This window comes from Jaculus jaculus, chromosome 15, assembly GCF_020740685.1.
Source record: "Jaculus jaculus isolate mJacJac1 chromosome 15, mJacJac1.mat.Y.cur, whole genome shotgun sequence".
NCBI lineage: Eukaryota > Metazoa > Chordata > Mammalia > Rodentia > Dipodidae > Jaculus > Jaculus jaculus.
The window spans coordinates 66448669-66468021 of NC_059116.1; the positions used below are offsets into that span (position 1 = coordinate 66448669).

The window sequence follows — 19353 nt, forward strand, 5'->3', positions numbered from 1 at the left end:
TGGCCACATCAGTCTACAACTCGGCAGGTTAGAAGTCATATAGTCTGTCAGTTCCAGTGTTTTTGCGGCGATGATAAAGTTCAGGTGCAGTGTCCATAAGTCCCCAACAATGAGAGATCAGCTCGTTTGTAATGAGGGACTCCTAGTGGCAGAGGCAGCTGTCAAGTGGAAGCACAGGACACAGTTGTTCAAGGGATGCAGGCCGCACTGAGCTACCGCGGAGGCTTTTCACCATTTACTTTCCTTGAAATGTCTATTTACCTCCCTTGAAATTGACCCTTGAGGAGAAAGAAGAGTCTAGTTCTTCTGGCTTCAGAGTGAAATGCACTCCGAGCTGTGTACAAAGAGGCAGTTCTGCAATAGGAAACAGTACTCCAGTTGCCCATGCAGACAAAATAACTTTGGAATCCTGGAGAGGAGACTGTGAAGATAAAAGAAGGCAGCCACTCTAGAAAACGAGTTTTGATTGCAGCCCAGTTGTGCTTGGGTGGCAAATCTATTGGCCAAGCATCGCCTAGCGGTTTTCTGGGCTTGGGGGGGGTGGGGCGGGGGGAAATAGGGTTCACAAGACCCAAGGGAATGACCCTCACATCCTAAGAGCAGGTAGGAGAGAGCTGGGAACGTGGTCTGGAATGAGACTCTAAAAGAGAATTTGCCCTAACTCAGTGGGCAGAGAAAGAGGGACCCCCAAGGGAGAATTATCTGTGCCCGTGGAGCAAAGACAAGGGCAGGTTTCCTGCTGTCCACCGGGAGCACATGTGGAAAAGGCTGGGGCACCCATGCGCACAAATACAAACGGGCACGCACAGAGTCCTTTCCTCTGGTGACGCTTCTCGCAGGCTAACTTTCACTTTCACCCAGCCAGAGGCACCCCAGTCCCCGAGCATCCACCACGGGTCCTTCTTGCTGCCGTGGGGCTGTGCCCGCGGGTGCCCGCAGCTCCCACTCCGGCTTTGCCTCCGTGCCGCCCGAAAGAGAGCGCGACGGGCGCAGAGTGTGCGGCCGCGAGTCGCCCCCCCCCCCCGCCCCCACGATGGCCCAGCCTCCGCCGTCCGAGGCTCTCGCACATCAGCGGCAGGAAGTGGAGTCCCGACGCGAGGCTGGGCGTTGGAACGCCGCCGCGTTTCAGCACCGGAGCGCAGGAAGCGCCGCGCGGGCCTGGGCGCGCGCACTCGGCTCCCGCGCGCGGCGGAGCGCAGGGCTCGCGTCCCCGCCCCCGCCCCGCCCCGCCCCCGCCCGCTCCTTGGAGGGAAAAGTCTGCGGAGCTGGGAAACTGTCTTGGCGAATTCAACAAAGGGGAGCAACTTGAAAACGACTTGTTTTGTTCCTGTTAAGGAACCTGCAGGAGGGGAAAAAAATATCCACACCCACTGTTGCGTGGTTTTGCACTGGAGAGCTGTGTGTGTGTGCGTGCGTGCGTGCGTGTGTGCGTGTGTGTGTGTGTGTGTGTGTGTGTGTGTTTTCAAGCACCAGGCAGGCAGAGGAGCCGCAAACAACCGTAAGGTCTCCCGCTCTGATAAGGAAACTGCCAGCTGTGAAAAGTCAAACCAGCGAAAGGACAACCAAAGAACTGCTGAACTTAAACCTCACTGTTTTCCGTCCAGATATTCCAATGGAGACAGTTGGAAAACCTGTATTTCAGAGAAAAGAAGTTTTCCGTGGAAGTTCATGACCCCCGCAGGTAAGCTTGAAGAGTGGTTTTTCTTGCAAGGGTGCGCGGCGTTTTATTTTTATTCTCCGTTTGGGGCTGGCGTTATGTCTCATGTCTATGATCAGTTTGGAGTGTGTTGGGGGGTGGGGGGAATCTCCTTGGATGGTGAGTCATGGAGAACAGAGTTCAAATGAGACAGTAAAGCTTTGTGTTGATAAATGAAGTGAGTTCAAGTGTGAGTGTGTGTGTGTGTGTGTGTATGTGTGTGAAACTAACACTTTCATGACTCATCTGACTACATGTCACTTGCCTGTGTGTGTGCACGAGCATGTGTGTGTATGTGTGTGTGTGTGTGTGTGAGAGAGAGAGAGAGAGAGAGAGGCTGACTAGAGGCAATTTTATAACAAATACTGGGTTAGATTGGGCAGCAGCCTCAGTCTTGCAGGCCAAAGGTTAGTCAGAGCTGATGAGCACATTTTAGGCAGGACATTCAACACCAAGGAAACCTGTCACTGATGCAGTAAGGTTCATTTTTGTCTGGGAGCTGTATTTTTAGGATGTTATCATTGTGGGCGGATGTGAAAGAAATACAACTATTTTCTCTCTCCAACCCACATTGTGCCCCAGAGAACACCAGGGTGAAAACCTATGTCCCAAGCCAGATGCCTGACACCAGGGCCCCAGTTTGAAGTGCGAGGAGTCCAGTGTGGAAGGGGAGTGGGCACCATCCACGTGTTGCTTTTTTTCTTTGTTTGCTGGCAGACCTGAAGTGGTGGGCAGCACACAGCCAGCAGCAGCATTCTGGAAATCTAGGCCTAACACCTCAGTATAGATTGCTTTACATGGATCCAGAAACAAGGTGAAGGCAAGGAAGGCAGCCTGAAGACAGTAGAGAAATCAGATGCTGTGATGCTGGAGAGGACGTAAGGCGTATCTCAGGCACTCTTGACGCCCAGCACTGGGCAGCAAGCCCACCTCAAATATGACTTCGGAGCAGCTGTCTGGATGCTGAATGTGACATTGCCCACAATGAGGGAGCCGAGGTTTGTGCAAAAGCCTCCGTCCCTGCTACTGCTGATAACCCCGATTGACTGGCTGCCTCACCCTGTAATCTGCATGGAACAGTCTCCCTCCTGTAGGCAAAAGCTTATCCCTGCCCCACAGTTAACTGTGAGACAAGCAACTAGAGAACAGAATGTTCTGGAATCCAGAGCTTCCAAGTCTCTGCAGCCAGGTGCAGGTCAGAGCATTAAGCAGAAGGATGCCCAGTGGTTCTCAAGGTGCTAAGATACATTTCATGGTCCAAAGACCTCCTCCACAGAGCTTGCATTAATCCATCTGCACAGGCCAAGGAGGGACAGATGGATGCCAACAATAATAATCCAGCCAAGAAAAAACTCACTGCTGTTTTTCCAGGTGAACTAGTGTCAAACTAGATTCATAGGCGTACGAGAGGAAGGGGAACGTGAGTGCCGAAAGAGGGAACTGACTTCTGCGCCTTGAGTCATGCACAAAGGGGGTGTTGCTTGGCAGAGTGAAAAATCATACAAAACTTGGACAGTCTGAGGGGCTGAGCATCTGGGGTACACAGAGTCTCCAGGCACACGTTCTGTTGGGAGTGCTACAAATTCAGGTGTGCCTTGAACAGACCCTTTAACTGTGCATGTGTGTTTATGCGCGTGTATGTGTGTGCGTGTTCCTTCCCTCATCCATCATCCTACCAACAATGTAATTACTTGATCCTTTCCCTTTCCCAAGGTCTAAAGGTACAAGAAAGGGTCCAAACCTCACACATGACCATGTAGTTGGGCATTTAGTTTACTAAGGAATTGATATATGTCATGCGTATTGAGAAGCTTCTGTGGTTTTCTATGTTAGCTGTGGTGGGGTACACAAGAAAGACAGAGTTGGTGTCCTGTCCTCTAAAGATCTTTTAAACGTTCAGAAGAGAATGGGAAAAAGGAACCGATGGGTTTGCCAAATGTAGGCACCGTTTAAACACTCACACTTACTCCCTCACTAGGTTCTCACTATGACAGGGCTTCCTGTTGCTCTACATGTGAGAAACTAAGGCATAGAAATGCAGGTTGCAAATAGCTAATATGGGCTAGATTTGAACCCAAGAAATGTGGGGCCAGAGCTCATATACTTTGCTGCTACGTGATACACCAGGCAGAGCCTACTGGGTGCTGAATGGTACAGACAACACAGACGAGCTGGTTATGGGGAGCTGCCTAAGGAGGGGGGATCTGAGCTGAACCCCACAGGTGACAAAGATTAAAGTCAGGAGGCTGAGGATGTCAGTAGGTGTTCTTCAACTGAGATAGAGAATAGAGAGAGGATCTGGTGTGGCCAGAAGAGGGAAGTGGAGGGCCAGGGAGATGGCATAGCAGTTAAGGCACTTGCCAGCAAAGCCAAAGGACCCAGGTTCAATTCCCCAGTACACCCATGTAAAACCAGATGCACAAGGTGGAGCACATGTCTGGAGTTTGTTTGCAGTAGCTAGAGGCCTTGGAGCACCCATTCTCATTCTCTCTCTCTCTCTCTCTCTCTCTCTCTCTCTCTCTCTCTCTTTCTCTTTCAAACAAATAAATTAAATTTTTAAAAAGAAGGAAGTGAAGGAAAACTAGCTCTAAGTCTGCCATGTTTTCCTGTAGACAGGCAGGGGAGGTGAGGTAGGGCCGGGGAGGTGAGATGGGTAAACACCCTGACTTCATCTGCAAAGAAAAGATGTTCCTTCCAGATTTCCAAGGAAGGAGGATTGCTTCGGGCCAGCTACTTCTGTGACAGAGCCAAAGCTGCCACCAGGTCTTTGGGCTCAGAGTCCCCTTTCCACAGCCTGGGCCACCCTATTGCTTGTAGCCTGCCTATTTGGAGCAAGGAAAGTTCAGCTCCTTCACCTTGTCCTGTCATGGGGTTCAAGGTCAGTGCCTTCTCCAATGTCAGGAAAGGAGTCAGAGCCAAGTTTATTGGACAGGAAGCGCCAGGCATAATCACGAACGAGGTGTCATCGGTGGGAAACCACCGTGACAGGAGCATCTTTCTGACTGGTTTTGGGACATTTGTGACCCCAACCTTTCCCTCTTGTCCTTGCCTCCCTGGGGACAGGACGTACTGTGGGTTTTGTCTTCTTAGCCACTCCAGCTCCAGACCTACCTTTGTGCCTGCCCTTCACTAGGTTGGGCAAACACTGTTCCATTTCTAAGTTTGGGCAAAATAGAAAAATCATTGGTGTGGGAGTACTGAAAGGAGAGATGAGTAGAGGAGATAAATTACTAATGGAGGGTAAAAAAAAAAAAGCTCGAGAGTATCTGATTTAGATGTTCCCATGAGACTGACTTCCCAGACCTGATGGGCCACTTAAATCTTCTTCACTCACCTCACCTAAAAAATCGAAGCACCTAGCGTTTACGGCCCTCACTGTCTGTACAAAAACGTATTTCAAGTTCCTTTCCCTACCTTCTTCATCTTTTCTGGAAAAATAAGTTTTGTTTTGTTTGGTTTTTCATTTACTCCCAGCCAAACTAGGGGTTCAGGTGACAGTTCCCTTTCACGTCTACAGAGAGGGGAGGGGGAGCCCTCCTTCACCCCCTCACTGCCTCCTCCTCAATTGTCCTCAACCGTGTGCTGTTTCAAGCACTGACTTTTTCCCCCCTTAACTTTTGTTGGAGCCAAAGGGAAGATAACCAGCCTAGCATCAAGTTTCTAACCACCAGATTTGAATTTCTCCTCAAAAGTGGGTGTGAAGACGCCCTGCTGCTAGAGCTGGAGTAAGATGATAGGAGCGGCTTGACGTTTTCTTCAAGGGAAAATGCATTGTGGAAAAACGCTGCTATTCATAAGCCCTTAATTCCACAGCTCTTCCCAATTAGATATTGAAAGCATATATCTTTTTCTTCTGATACCCAGGACAAATGCCCCAGTCACAGCCAGCCTTCTTAATCGTCTCTCTCTCTCCTCTCTCTTACACATACACACACAGAGTCAATTTTATTTGTCCACAGATTTCATCTACATATCCTATAAAATAGACTTCATTGAGAGTATGACCATATAAATAGTATTTCCCACCCACCCCAAACATCATGAACATGGGAGTTGTTGACACTGAGGCCACCCAGTTTCCTTCTAACTGCTTTAAGTGCTGAGCCATCTCCCACCCATCACTCTCCTTTTAAATGTTTTTTTTTTAATTTATTTATTTATTTATTTGAGAGTGACAGACACAGAGAGAAAGACAGATAGAGGGGGAGAGAGAGAATGGGCGCGCCAGGGCTTCCAGCCTCTGCAAATGAACTCCAGACGTGTGCGCCCCCTTGTGCATCTGGCTAACGTGGGACCTGCGGAACCGAGCCTCGAACTGGGGTCCTTAGGCTTCACAGGCAAGCGTTTAACCGCTAAGCCATCTCTCCAGCCCCACTCTCCTTTTAAACTGATTGTTTTCTCTCTTTTCCATACATGCATGTCCCATTTGAACTTGTAAACGTTCACACAGAGCTTACAGGATTGGCTGGGTCCTTTCCCTCTGCCTTCCCCCTTGCTTCTTCACCCTCATGGAATATATTTGCAATAGATAACACCAGACTCTTCAGGAACACGGACCTAGAGAAATACAGGAAGTCCTGTGATGTAGGAAATGCTGTGGCCAGTGGCGACAAGAAAAGAATCCACTTGTCTTCAACCTAAGCAGCATTGCCCGGTTGGGGGAGTCTTGTCAAAGGCTTTTCCTGTCTTGGCCCCATGCCAGGAGCTGATGCTCAGAAAGGATCATCTGGTGACCTAGAGTGACCCGTCTTGTCCCAAGCAAGGCAGGATCTTGGCTAAATCTGAATTTTGCGGAGTCCGCGTCCATACCTAACATACATACATGCATGTCTCAGGGTGCAGGTGTGTGCGTGAACCTGTGCACGTGTGGGGGCTCTCCTGTCTCCTTCACGTCAGGACTTCTAAAATCCAGTGGTCTCACTCCACAACTGTGTTGACTGATGTATGGCCTCGTCCCTTATCCCAGACTGAAGCTGTCCATGCTTACTTTCCCAGGGCTTCAGTGACAAGGAGGACTTTCGGGCACAGCGGCATTGCTGTGCACACGTGGTATGCATGTCCAGCATTAATCAAATCCATTTGGGCTATGGCGATTAGCCAACACCAGTTCTATCTGGATAGAAAGCAGAGTAAGGTAAGTGACCAGACCCTTTGCTCAGCCATGAGCTGAACCTCAGGGAAATAGTGCAGGGGTGGGAATTAGATGGGTGGGGACAGAGACACTATGTTCTTGGCCTGAGACTTGAACAGGTATGATCTTGCACCTTAAGGATGTGGGTAGTGAAAACATGGCTAATTTTTTTTTTAATGTTTTGGGGGCTGTAGAGATGGCTTAGTGGTTAAGGCTCTTGCCTGTGAAGCCTAAGAACCTAGGTTCGATTCCCCAGGACCCACCTAAGCCAGATATACAAGGTGGCACATGTGTCTGGAGTTCATTTGCAGTGGCTAGAGACCCTGGTCCACCCATTCTCTCCCTGTCTATCTCAAATAAATAAATAAAATATTAAAAATGTTTTAATATGTACATGTATATTTACACATGTACCTTTTTTGAGACAAAGTCTATTTTGCCCTGGAGCTCACCAGTTAGGCTACACTGTCTTGTCAGGGAGCCACAGGGACCCTCCTGTCAGCACCTCCCTCCCGAGTGCCAGAATTATATGCGCACATGACCACATTCAGCATTTTTTTACATGGGTTTTGGGGATTCTGCTCAGGTCCACATGCCTGCAAGGAAAGCACTTTCTTGTGTGCGCTATCGCCTAGACCGATGGTAACTCTTTAAGAGGGCATGGTGTGTGTCTACTTGGCCAGGGGCTGCAGCCCAGCCACTATCACAAGTGCTCAAGCCTGAGTAAGGTGCAGCCAGGTAGGGGCCCTTGGGAGGCATTCCACACATGCCTTTGGACTTTAAAAGACTGTCTCAGGACCAAGCCCTCAAACCCTTTGCAATATTTAAACAGTGGCATAGTGTTTTGTTTTGTTTTGAAAAACAAAAATAACTGTCCTCAACTCATAGACCCCACCTAATGAGGGTAGTAATTGCAGTGAAAATGCTCCAGGCTTTTCCAACTGCCAGTGCTGTTTTTAAAAATGCAAAAGTAGAAAAGTAAAAAAAATAATAATAATAATAGTAAAAAACACCACTCCAGCAACAGCCCTGTTTCCCTCAGGTAGATCCAGAGCCCGAGGCATTGGTAGACTGCCATCTCTATGTCCAAGGAGATTTACCCACCCCCATCCCAGACAGCCAGCTGGGCCTTCTGGTGGGTGGGAGAATGACGTGTCCTTGGTTCACACACAGCTTATAGCAACACTCTGCCCCTCTTCTACCACCTGCCTCCCTTACCCCCCTGCCAGGGCCCCCCCCCACGCCACTCCCACTCATTCTCCTTCCTGGGAAGGGCCCTGCCTGCAGAGATGGGCTTGAAGCTCCTCTTAGGACCCCGCAGGCTTGGGGGTAGTTGGAACGCAGGGCACAAGCAGCCTTGGCCCCTCACTGACTCCCACCACCTCTAGAAAGCTTCTTCCCAGAGTGGGTGCTCTCAGGAGCAGATGGCAGGACCCTGTGCTTGGCGGACCCCAGATCATTGGATTGATGCCCTCTTGGGCTCGCTCTTAGTTGCTTGGTTTTCCTTTTGTGGGGTTTCTCCTTCCTTGGAGAAGAGAGTTGGGAGTTAAGAAGAACATAGTTAGAGAAAAGGATAGAAAGAAATGAAACACTCCTCCAGCCCTAGTTCTGTTGTAAATCCCGGACCTGTCGCTGTGGTGGTCAGCCTCCTCTGTAAAACATTGGTTCCTTTTCAGCCACTTTCTGACACCCTTTTTTGATCATTTTTGGAGGGACAGAGTGTGGGTAGAGGAGAATTTTTGGAGGTAGAATCATGAGAGTCTTCCACACTCTCCTGGTGATGATGGGTCTTGGCACAGGACTTTGAAGCTTGATTAGATCAAAAGAAACAGCCGGAGGGGTCTGACTCATTCTGGATGTGGAGACAGTGCTGGGGGTGGGCAGCACTCTGCGCTCCAGGGGCATAAGCTGGAGGTCAGCACACTTGAACCTTGATTTCGCTCCTTGTTGCTTGGTGAAGGGTTGCCAAGGATGAAGAATAGGGTAATTCCCCTGAACCCTGTTGCCAGTACCACTTGGAGGCGGATCCCACACCCTGATACCACAGTGGGAAAAGGAAGAGAGCAGCCCATCTCACCCCGGGATAGCGTGATGTGGCTGCTGGAGGCCTTCCCCTGCACGCTGGTTCTCGTCAGCGTTTCCTGGGCGTCTCCTTCCGCCCGCATTCAAGGTCCTTTGCACAGAGGTGCCGTGCGTGCTTCGCTAGGCAGGCTTGCAGCTTTCCAGTCTGGTCATCGATTATAGCAAGTGAGCCTCGGGAAGAAGTGATCACAGACTGTTCACTGACAAGAAGCATCCTTTAAGGGACAACAATAGCTAGATGGGATTGGACACACTTGTAATGCCAACAGAGGCAGAAGGATTGCTGAAAGTTCAAGGTCATTCTGGTCTACCTAGTGAGCTCCAGGCCACTCATTAAGTAAACAAGACCCTGTCTTAGAAGCAAAACAGGGGGCTGGGAAGAGAACTCAGTTGGTAAAGTGCTTTCTATGCCAGCATAAGGCCCTGAGTTCAACCCATAGAACCCACATTTAAAAAGCCAGGTGGTACACACTTGTAATCCCAGCACTGGGGAGATGAAGACAAGACGATCCTTAGGGCTCACTGGCGATCCAGTCTAGCCTACTTGGCGAGCTCCAGACCAGTGAGCTTAAAAAGAGGAACAAAATGGGTGACATCCAAAGTTGTCCTCTGGCCTACACAAAAACACATGCGCGCATGCACGTGCGCACACACACACGGACACAAACAGATGCACATGCCCACACATGTACCCTCACACTCAGAGGCATACAGACGTTAAAAAAAAAATAACCAACAAACCCTCCACAAATGCCCAAATACTCAGAAGCTCTCAGCTAACCCCAGTAACCCTGAAGGGCAGAAAAACAGAATTCTCAAGAGGAATAGAATTTTATCCAGGAACATTGCAGAGTCTCAAGTGTCCAAAACCTTTTCCTAGCTGTCAGTCAAGAATTTCTGTTGTTTATTTTCTTGTGGTGCTAGGGACTGAATCCGTGGCCCATGCATGCTAGGCTGGTGCTCTGCCACTGATCTATGTTCCCAGTGTGAAAGTCTCCTGGGAACAATTTCTTTAACCCTAGAGACAGGTGAGGACCAAGTTGGACAACTGTTTTTCAGCTCTGTGACCTTGACCACCCTCTCGTCCCAAGTGTTTTGCTGTAACAATTAGAAAACATAAAAGGAAATTTCTAACTCAAATTAGTAATTGGTCAGAGGACATAATATTTGCAAAATGGCTTTGGGAAATATGTACTATTGTTTATTAACATCATGATTCATATAATTCATATAATATTCATATAATATTCATATAATATATTGTCCCCTTGATGTTTGCATTAAGATTACACTTTCTGAAAAGTCCCCAGATTAAATCAGAGATGGTGAAATTCCTCGTAGGAATTCAATTGCCACCTGTCTCATTTTCCGGGAGGCTTCGGGGGCCGTCTTTGGTGGGCAGCATGGGCTCTGAGTGAGTGATGGAAAACAGGCCTGGGATGAAAAGCTTCAGATGTTTCTGAGCAGCCAGTGTGGGTTGGCAACCAGGCATGGCTTCACGTTGTACTGCAGTGGCCATGCCAACCATTCCTTTCTCTGAAGGGCTTCAGCAAAACCCCAGCCTCCCAAGAGATGTTTACCATGCCCAGAGAGACAAGAACAGTCTAGTGGCTTGATTCCGCAAGAGGAGTAGCCAAGACCGCTCATGAGCCATCCTACCACACACTCAGTACTTTCTTACTTCAGGGTCATTGTGTAAAACGTTTAAGAAAGCTCTCTCTCTCATTCTCTATCTCCCCCCACTTCTGTCTCCTTCTCCCTTTCTCCCCACCTTCCCTCTCTCCCACGCCTCTTCCCTCTCACCCCTCTCCAGCTCCCTATATGCGTACATAAAAGACCCCTTTTTCTATCAAAGGGAGCACACAAGGAGGTTAGTTTCCTGTGGTTCATTTGTACGAGAACTTAAGCAGACATTAATTGTAATTGGTAACTTGTATCTGCTGACCCCAAGGATCAGCAGTGTTGTCAGTGAGATCCCAGCAACCTCTGCACCCTGAAGACAAAGACTGTTTTATGGGCTTTGGAAAAACGGTTCGAAATCTAAGTTGTTTAGAACTATGAGACGCTTTTTCTCTAAACTCAAAGTGAGGTCTTCTCGAATTAGCTCCCAATGGAACATCTTTCCTCCTTCCCATTTTTCAATCCTTTCTTCTGGTCCAATCTTCTATTTATTTCCTCTCAACTTAAGAACAGAGGGATAACATGCTAGGAAAACTAGGCCTTGCACCCAAAGCATGGGTAATGACGCCGAATGACCATTCAAATGTATAGGCCCTCTTTTGGGTTAGCCCAGAGGCTTGACTTTTCAAAGAGAGACTCTCCCAGCATTGCTCATTTATTTCTTCTTGTTTTTTTTTCCCCCTGAATGAGTCACTGTGGCAGTCCATTTCAGAAAGTTCTTAAAGCCACTAAGAATCCATTAGTAAAAGGGTATCTAACTGGGCATGGTGGCACATGTCTTTAATCCCAGCAAGCAGGAGGCAGAGAGAGGTAAGATGATCTTTGGGAGTTCAAGGCCAACCTGGGACTACAGAGTGACCTTCAGGTTAGCCAGGGCTAGAGTGAGATCCTCCTTCAAAAAAGAAAAGAAGATGAAAGGAAAAGGGTACCTGTTGCTCCCGTTTCAGTATTTTGGGTTTTGTGCCTCTTCAATTGAAGTACAGCAGGAGGGAGCCAACTAGTGAGAGGACAGGTCTCCGTGTGATTAATGGCATCCTTAAAATACCAAGTCGAGCCATCAATCTAGCTTCATTTAGCAAATTACTTCCAGGCCCTAATTTATAGCCCATTCCTATTGCAATGGCCTTGACATATATTATCTCACTTGGTCCTGATCCCAACTCTGTGATGTGGGCTTTAAGATCTCCACGGTACAAATGGGCATCTGAGGATCAGAGAGGTCAGAGATCAAGGTCCAGCTATGATTGATTGGAAGGAGCTCGGATCCCATTCCAGAGTTTGCTGACTTCAGAGCCTGGGCTGTGTGGCTTTAAGATCTTCATGAATTATTAGTCCATAACTATTTAAGTGTGGGCTTCTTTTATGAAAACATGGGTCTTGGTAGAAATCAGTGCAGAAAGAGAGGATGGAATGGACTGTGCTCACTCATGGCCAGATGGGTGCCACCGATATGTGAAGCCCACATGAAACTGAAAACTCTTCCTGCTTTCTGCCCCAAGCCAAAACCCTGCCCGGCCTGGCAGCTGGGGTTGTTTTATGAACAAGGTGGGGGGGGAGGCCTTGTGTGGGTGGCGCTAACCTGAGGAAGTTGACCTGGCTCTGCTCGCAAGAAGGAAAGTTGAGGTTAGTCAGCAAACCCAAGTCACAGAAGTAACAACAGGAAAGAGAGAGAAGAGGAGGAAGATGAATCTTTAAGTCAGGTGAACAGAACAAAGTCAAAAGGCCTTGGCATGGGCTGGAGAGATGGCTTAGCAGTTAAGCACTTGCCTGTGAAGCCAAAGGACCCCGGTTCGAGGCTCGATTCCCCAGGACCCACGTTAGCCAGATGCACAAGGGGGCACACGCGACTGGAGTTCATTTGCAGTGGCTGGAGGCCCTGGCACGTCCATTCTCTCTCTCTCTAACTGCCTCTTTCTCTCTCTGTCTGTTGCTCTCAAATAAATAAGTAAAAATGAACAAAAAAATTTTTTTTAAAGGCATTGGCATTGTTTATGGCCACAGAGGCCCATTTTGTTAACAGAAGCAAAGTGTGCAGGGGCCAGAAGTTATCATTCACTAATATGGGCAACAATATCCTGGCCGGAGGAAGGACAAGGCCTTAAGAATCCCAACAGCCTTTGTGAGACAAATAAAGGTCCTTGGGCAAAGAAGGAACCGTGAAAATCAGGGAGAAGGAACAGTGGCACGCACACCTCTCCACGCCTGTCAGAATCTGCCTGGCACCTCGTGGGTGTGTATAGTTTTGGTCTCACACAGCAACAAGCCATTAGGCTTCACCATTCTATTCATGCGTACCATAGCCAGTGGCCATGAAGAACGAGGCAGATGAGCCCATCTGTGATTGAGCCATCATTTGTAGTGGCTTTCATAAAGCTCATGAAATAGTAAGCGCTGATCTTCTTATCCACAAAAGCAAAACACCAAATGATGTGTGTAGGAAGGAAATTTTCACTCACCACAGGTGATAACTAAGGCGGGTAGCTTTACTGGATGGCTTTAGGCATGTGGCTGTGCAGAACCGCGCTCTGATTTTCCTCACATGCTGAGACTAGTAACCAAATGGGACTGGTTACTCTTTGCTCTAAATGGAGCAGGTTTTAAGTTAGAACGCGAAGACTTGGGGGCATAACTTCAAGCTATCGAAACAGAAATAAAGCACGTGCCAGATACTTTTGAGGGCACCTGAGTGTTCCAGAGGCTTCCAGCCGAGTACCTTGTTACTGCGAGTATAGGATGCTGGAACTTAACCCTGGAGGCATGGCCAATAATTTAAGATGTCTTCATGATTTCCCATTTTATTGGCAATTCACGAACTTGTGTCGTTTAGAAAACTGAAATTTTTTCGCTTTCTGTTTAAGCACAAAATTAGTCATCATCTTGTGTGTGTATGTTCATGTGTGCGCACATGCATGTGTGTTACATATTTGTTTGTGTCTATGTTCTGCTAGGAAGAAACATAGGGTCTCTTTGCACATGCTAGGCAAGCGCTCAATTATTGAGTTACATTCCTAACATCTCCTTTTTTAACTTTTTATGTTTGGATAGAGTTTTCATCAGTTTCAGGCTGACTTTGAACTCGCCCCACAGCCCAGGCAGGCCTCAGACTTCTGCTACTCTTGCCTTAACTTCCCACGTAGCTCAGATTGCAGGACTAGCACAATTTTTATTATTATTATTATTAATGCTGGGTCAGGCTTATATACCTAATTTCCTTTGACCTCAGCCCACTCTCCTGTGGTAGCTGAAGTCTTCCCTAGTTTACATTTGGGGATAAATGAGGCTTTAGTGAAATTAAATAACTTTCCCAGCTATGTCCTTCAACATCGCGCAATCCTCATTTGTGCAGCTTTCCTGAGCCACCAGAATTGCAGGACTGTGAATGGGCAAGTCTTCTCTGGTCCTTCCGCCACTTGCTCTCCTTTTCTTCCAGTCTAAGATCCACGCAGCGCGAAGTCTGAGCGAGATCGCCATCGATCTGACGGAGACAGGGACGCTGAAGACCTCGAAGCTGGCCAACATGGGGAGCAAAGGGAAGATCATTAGCGGTAGCAGTGGGAGCCTGCTCTCCTCAGGTACAGCTTGACCTTCTGCAAAGTGGGGTACGCAGCCCTGATGATACGGTGCTTCCACACGGTGTTGGGGGTGGGGCAGCCATGCATAGGAGGGCACTCAGCATGCTTGTCAGAAACTGGCTCTGGTTTCCAGACTGAGGTTTGAGACCAAAAGGGAGTCAAAGAAAAATGTTCTAAAGGGTCCCAGGGAGCCGGAAGAGGACCAGGAAACCTAAAATGTGTGGGACAAATTATTGGAGTCTCCTCATGTCCTCTAGTCTTTCAAAAGCGTGATAATTAGTTATCACATCACCAAGAATGTCAACCCTAAGGCAGAAAGTGGGACTCACTTGTGTGTCTTTGTAAAAAATATTAACTGATTAATTAGCAACTGGGGGGAGGATGGGCACACCAGGGCCTCTAGCTACTCAAAACAAACTCCAGATGTGTGTGCCATCTTGTGTATCTGGCTTTATACGGTACTAGGGAATCGAACCTAGGACCCTAGGCTTTGCAGGCAAGCACCTTAACTGCTAAGTCATCTCTTCCTCCCTCACTTGTGTGACTTTAAGATGAGATTGTGCTGACAAAGGGCTGCAGTTCAGGGTCGTGGTATTGAGTTGCTACATCTTCCTCTCGGGTGGAATTGTCAGGCTTCAAGGGTCAAGGACTGGAAGGACTTGCTTTTACAGAGTGTGGCAGAATGATACGCACCTTCTGTCACCAAGTATTGTGGGCCTCGCTTCGGGTTATATTAACAGTTCAGACACTTCAGGTTTGGTTGGCTTCAAGAATAGGAGAAGAGCTGGGAATGGAGCTCAGCTGTACAGTGTTTATCTAGCACCCACCAGGCTGTGGGTTCATCCTGTGGGAGAAAGGGTGTGAGAGAGAAATAGAGAGAAAGAGAGAGAGAGAGGAGAGAAATAAGAGAGAACATGAATGAATAAATGAATGAGTGTCTTGCTGAAATGACCACAAGAGGTGTGGGTTTGAGGAGGGCAAGGAGAGAGGAAGGCAGCAATCCCAAGAGATGTCTGACCAATAAAGGCTACTCATGAGGCCATGCAGTGAAAGCCTGACTGATGTAGGAGCAGAGCCGTGGGACTTTAAAACCAGAGGTCATCTTCCACGGTCAGTTCTATAACTAAGCATAGCAACTGCAATAGTGACAAAGGGAAAGACGGGAGAGGAAAGTGAGGTAAAGCGTGTCCTTGGCTTCTTCACTGGTGCTGGCCGATGATAGCCAGACCAACGTTCAAAATGAACAAACTAAAGAGAGGGTGTGCACCCTGACGGGACCGAGCTGTGGATGGGTGTGGGGGCTGAGGGAGAATCAGTCCCCGTCCCCACAGCAGACAAGCTAAGGCTCAAGTGGTATCCTCACGCATTCATGTGCTTTGTGAAATCTAATACACTGGATATCGTGTGTCTCAAACAGAACCATCAACAGTATATAAGCTTCAGATCCACAAAGCCTGGATCTGCCTCTGCAGGACCTCCATGGGCTCACTGGACTTCTGTAACCCTATTTCAGCTTGGAGTCCTCAAAGCTGTCTCACGTAAAAGATAAGCCAGGGCTGGAGAGATGGTTTAACCATTAAGGCACATGCCTGCAAAGCCAGAGTTCCTAGGTTCAATTCTCCAGGCCCCACATAAGCCAGATACACCAGGGGTACAGGCATCTGGAGTTCGTTTGCAGTGGCTGGAGGCCCTGGTATACCCATTCTCTCTCTCCCTGAAATAACAAACAAACAAATAAATAAATAAATAATAAAATGTGTTTTTTTTAAATAAGCCAAATATTCATTCTTTGTGAGGCCTAGACATTTGTAAGAGAGACTGTAGAAAATGCTGCCTTCTTATGTCAAAGACATAAGACAAAGTGCCATTCAAAACCTTAAGACCCCTGGAATTACAGCTACCCCTAACACCTGCTAAATGGCAAAGGACAGAGCTAAAGGTGACACCTTGTACGCAGTGGTTCTCCAACCCCTGTTAAAGCCCAGGCTCTTATATGAAAGCCCATGTGTTTCCATGTCTAGCTATAGAGAACGCAGCCTGGATTCTTCCGGCCTGGGGGTTCTTGGGCATGTAGCAGAACCATTTAGAGGGCATGTTGAAACACAGACAGCTGAGCCTCCACACACACAAGATGCTGTAGGTCTGGATGAGGCCATGAATGAGTTTATATCTCTGCCAGGTTCCCAGATCATTCCGGAGCTTCTGGTTCAGGGAGTAAGCTTTGAAAGCCACTCTCCTACCAGATGAAAGGGGCAAAGGGTGTGGTTCCTCAGAATCACAGAACTCAGCTTTCCCCACTCTCAGCCTGTGTCCTGGTCCATCTTCCTGGGCCTCTTATATCTATGGGTCAACCACCAAGAGAATCCAGCCAGTTACCTACCAGCAGCTAGAGATGAGGTTGTGAAGAGGAGCCCAATCCTAAGATGGAATTTGGCATGCATAGCCATCAGCCTGGATAAAATCCAGGAAGGAGAGCCAAGTATCTTTAAAACCAAAAGAGCAACACAGTTGTATGACTGCTATCCGGTTGACCTTAATCATAGATCTGGTCCTAAGAAAAAGAAAAAGAAAAGAATTGTGCAAAATCCACTCCCACACCTAATCTTTTAAGCATCTTTCTCCCAAGATGCCAAAGTGGATTTCAAATGTTTAATATTTACTAGTGGGATCCCAGGTGTTCGGGAGTCGATCGAAGCAGCTCGGGCCACCCGCAGAGTCATGGCCGCCATTGGCTTTCCTCTCCCCAGGCCTTTCTGCCTTCGCCCCGCTATGCAAGAAGAAACACAGAGTGACAAGGCCCCTTGAGGACACCAGAGAATAATAGCATGTCAACCTCTTCCCAAGTCTGCAAGTTGGAGCCTGAAAAATGTCCTTGAATGCCAAGGTTAATACTCCTCGGGGATGCCCTGTGCCCACCCCGTGACTTAGAAAACACAGTTGGGACAATGGAGGGAGGGACTGACGGATGCTATTAATGCACAAAGGGAATTTCTAGGATCTCTGATCGGGTTCTCCTCCCACTCTCAGGGCTGCTGCCGGCTGCCCCTCCTCTTTCCTTGCTCTGGGAGCAGGAAACCCTCACTTGGTGAGAGCTCTTGGTGCTCCTGTCCACAAGGGAACAGTTTCAGAGCCCCCACAGCCCGGTGTCTAACTGGGCCAACTGTTTTCTCTTCTCCTGTTTATTAATGTGGTTTCTGATAAATGTTTCTGAAGAGCTTGGTGAGAACTTGGTCACCATTTGAAAAATCTTCTTTATTAATCCTTGCCCAGGGCACAACACCCTGGTCAGTATACAGTTACTGACATGGCATTTTGGAGAGAGCTGGAGGTACAGTTCAGTACTTGGCTGGCATTGCCAGACACTGGGCTTGATTCTCCAGCATCGCAATAAATAACAGACACTGAAATTTTTGAGACTACTAATAAAGCCTGGGCTGGATGTTAAGAGCTTTCGTGTTTCCAAAGTACCTCATGCCTTCCAAAGAGCTCTTCTGTGACCTGCCACCAACATTATCCTCCCCAATGTGCTGGGAGCCCCTGTCACACCAGTGTTGGGCCTTACAATGTCTCACTCGTGTCAGATCAGGCTTCCGGCCTGTTGCCACCACTCATTCTTCTGTCCCCCCTGTACCCACATCATATGTAGCTGAGCACGTGACAGTGCCGTAGCACTGTTATGGCATAAGCATTCTTTCTCGCTCCTAGGCTAGCCTGGGCTGTGCTTTGATTTGGGTCATAACCTTGGCTCTGCCAGATGGGTCTGTGCTGGTGGGGTTTGTTTATGCTGGACTGGGCAACCTGAGGGCTGCAAAAGCTCTTTCTGCAGAGTGGATGTGTCTGAACTAGATGGCACATGGCTACTCCGAGCTGAAAATAAGGGGAGATAATATGCACAGCATTTCAGAACTCACAGTTCCTCCGTGCGGAGACCACACAGTGCTGACTGCTGCGAAACCGAGACAAAGTAGTTCCCCACTGCAAGTGACTTTGAAGGTGGCCTTCCCAGGGGCGTGCCGTGACCTTGAAAATGACCTGGAAGCCCAGTTCATAGTGATTGAGGCCTTTCATTAAAAAAAAAAAATGAAGGCAATAAATATCATTGATATCTACTGAAGAAAGGGTGAGCTCATGCACACTGATGCCCTGAGCTGTAGGCCAACATTTCAAAATGAAGAGAGCCACATGGTTCAATGAGTGAAGCTTGGGAAGAGGGCACTCTGTGAGGGCTCTGCTGGGGGGCCCTGCATGCAAGCATGTGTCCTCGTGGAGACCACAGGGCCTGATCCCTTCAAGTCAGAGCTGAAGCCCTGTGTTGGGCTAAACCCACATGTGTAGAAACCCCGACTAAAGGAAGAGCTCAGTGGTAGAATATTTGCCTAGGACGTACAAGGTCCGCTGCTCAATCTTCACCAACAAAAATGAAAGAAAAATCTGGAAGACACCCCCCCAATCCTTTTCAAAAGGTTTATTTCTCCCTTCCTTTCTCTCAGTATTTGAAAACCAAGAGGGGAAAAGAAATGAAAAGAGTTAACAACAGCAACAAAAACGGATTGTCTTTGTAGCTGAGGACACAGGGGCTTTTCATCGCTTGTCTGGAAGTGGGAGAGAGCAAGGCCTGCTGGGAGCATTGTTTCCAGAGTCGCTGTCACGGGATAACCAGGACTTAGTGGGAGTGTAGGGGTGAGGTTGATGCGTTTTTGCTCAGGCTACTCACAGCGAATGCATAAACACTTAGAAAATACTCAGTGTTCTGCTGGGCCTTGTTGCAATAACCATTCATAGCAAAGATATTACTGTGCTTCCTATCTGAAATGGACAAGGCACTGTTGGCTTTTTAAATTTTTTTTGTTGTCGTTATTTTTACTTATTTATTTGAGAGCAACAAACACAGAGAGAGAGAGAATGGGCACACCAGGGCCTCCAGCCAATGCAGACGAACTCCAGACGCATGCACCTCCTTGTGTATCTGGCTAACGTGGGTCCTGGGGAATCGAGCCTCAAGCCAGGGTCCTTAGGCTTCACAGGCAAGCTTTTAACCATTAAGCCATCTCTCCAGCCCACTATTGGCTTTTTAAATGGAAGCACAGGGGGCATAAACTACTCCTTACCCACACAACAATACAGTACATTGTGGGCCAGGCATGGTGGTGCACACCTTTAATCCCTGCACTGGGGAGGCAGAGGTAGGAGAA

At 48.2% G+C, this 19353-nt stretch overlaps 1 protein-coding gene across 5 annotated transcripts in view; it reads left to right on the forward strand.

The window, feature by feature from the left end:
- The window catches only part of Frmd4a (FERM domain containing 4A), a 705918-nt gene that overhangs the window by 644174 nt on the left and 42391 nt on the right, over window positions 1–19353 (forward strand). For all 5 annotated transcript variants that reach the window (XM_045135267.1, XM_045135268.1, XM_045135271.1 and 2 more), the window contains 3 exons: window positions 1605–1681; window positions 6692–6830; window positions 14020–14161. In XM_045135267.1, the coding sequence (XP_044991202.1) occupies window positions 1605–1681; window positions 6692–6830; window positions 14020–14161 (358 nt within the window). The remainder of the gene's footprint in view (window positions 1–1604; window positions 1682–6691; window positions 6831–14019; window positions 14162–19353) is intronic.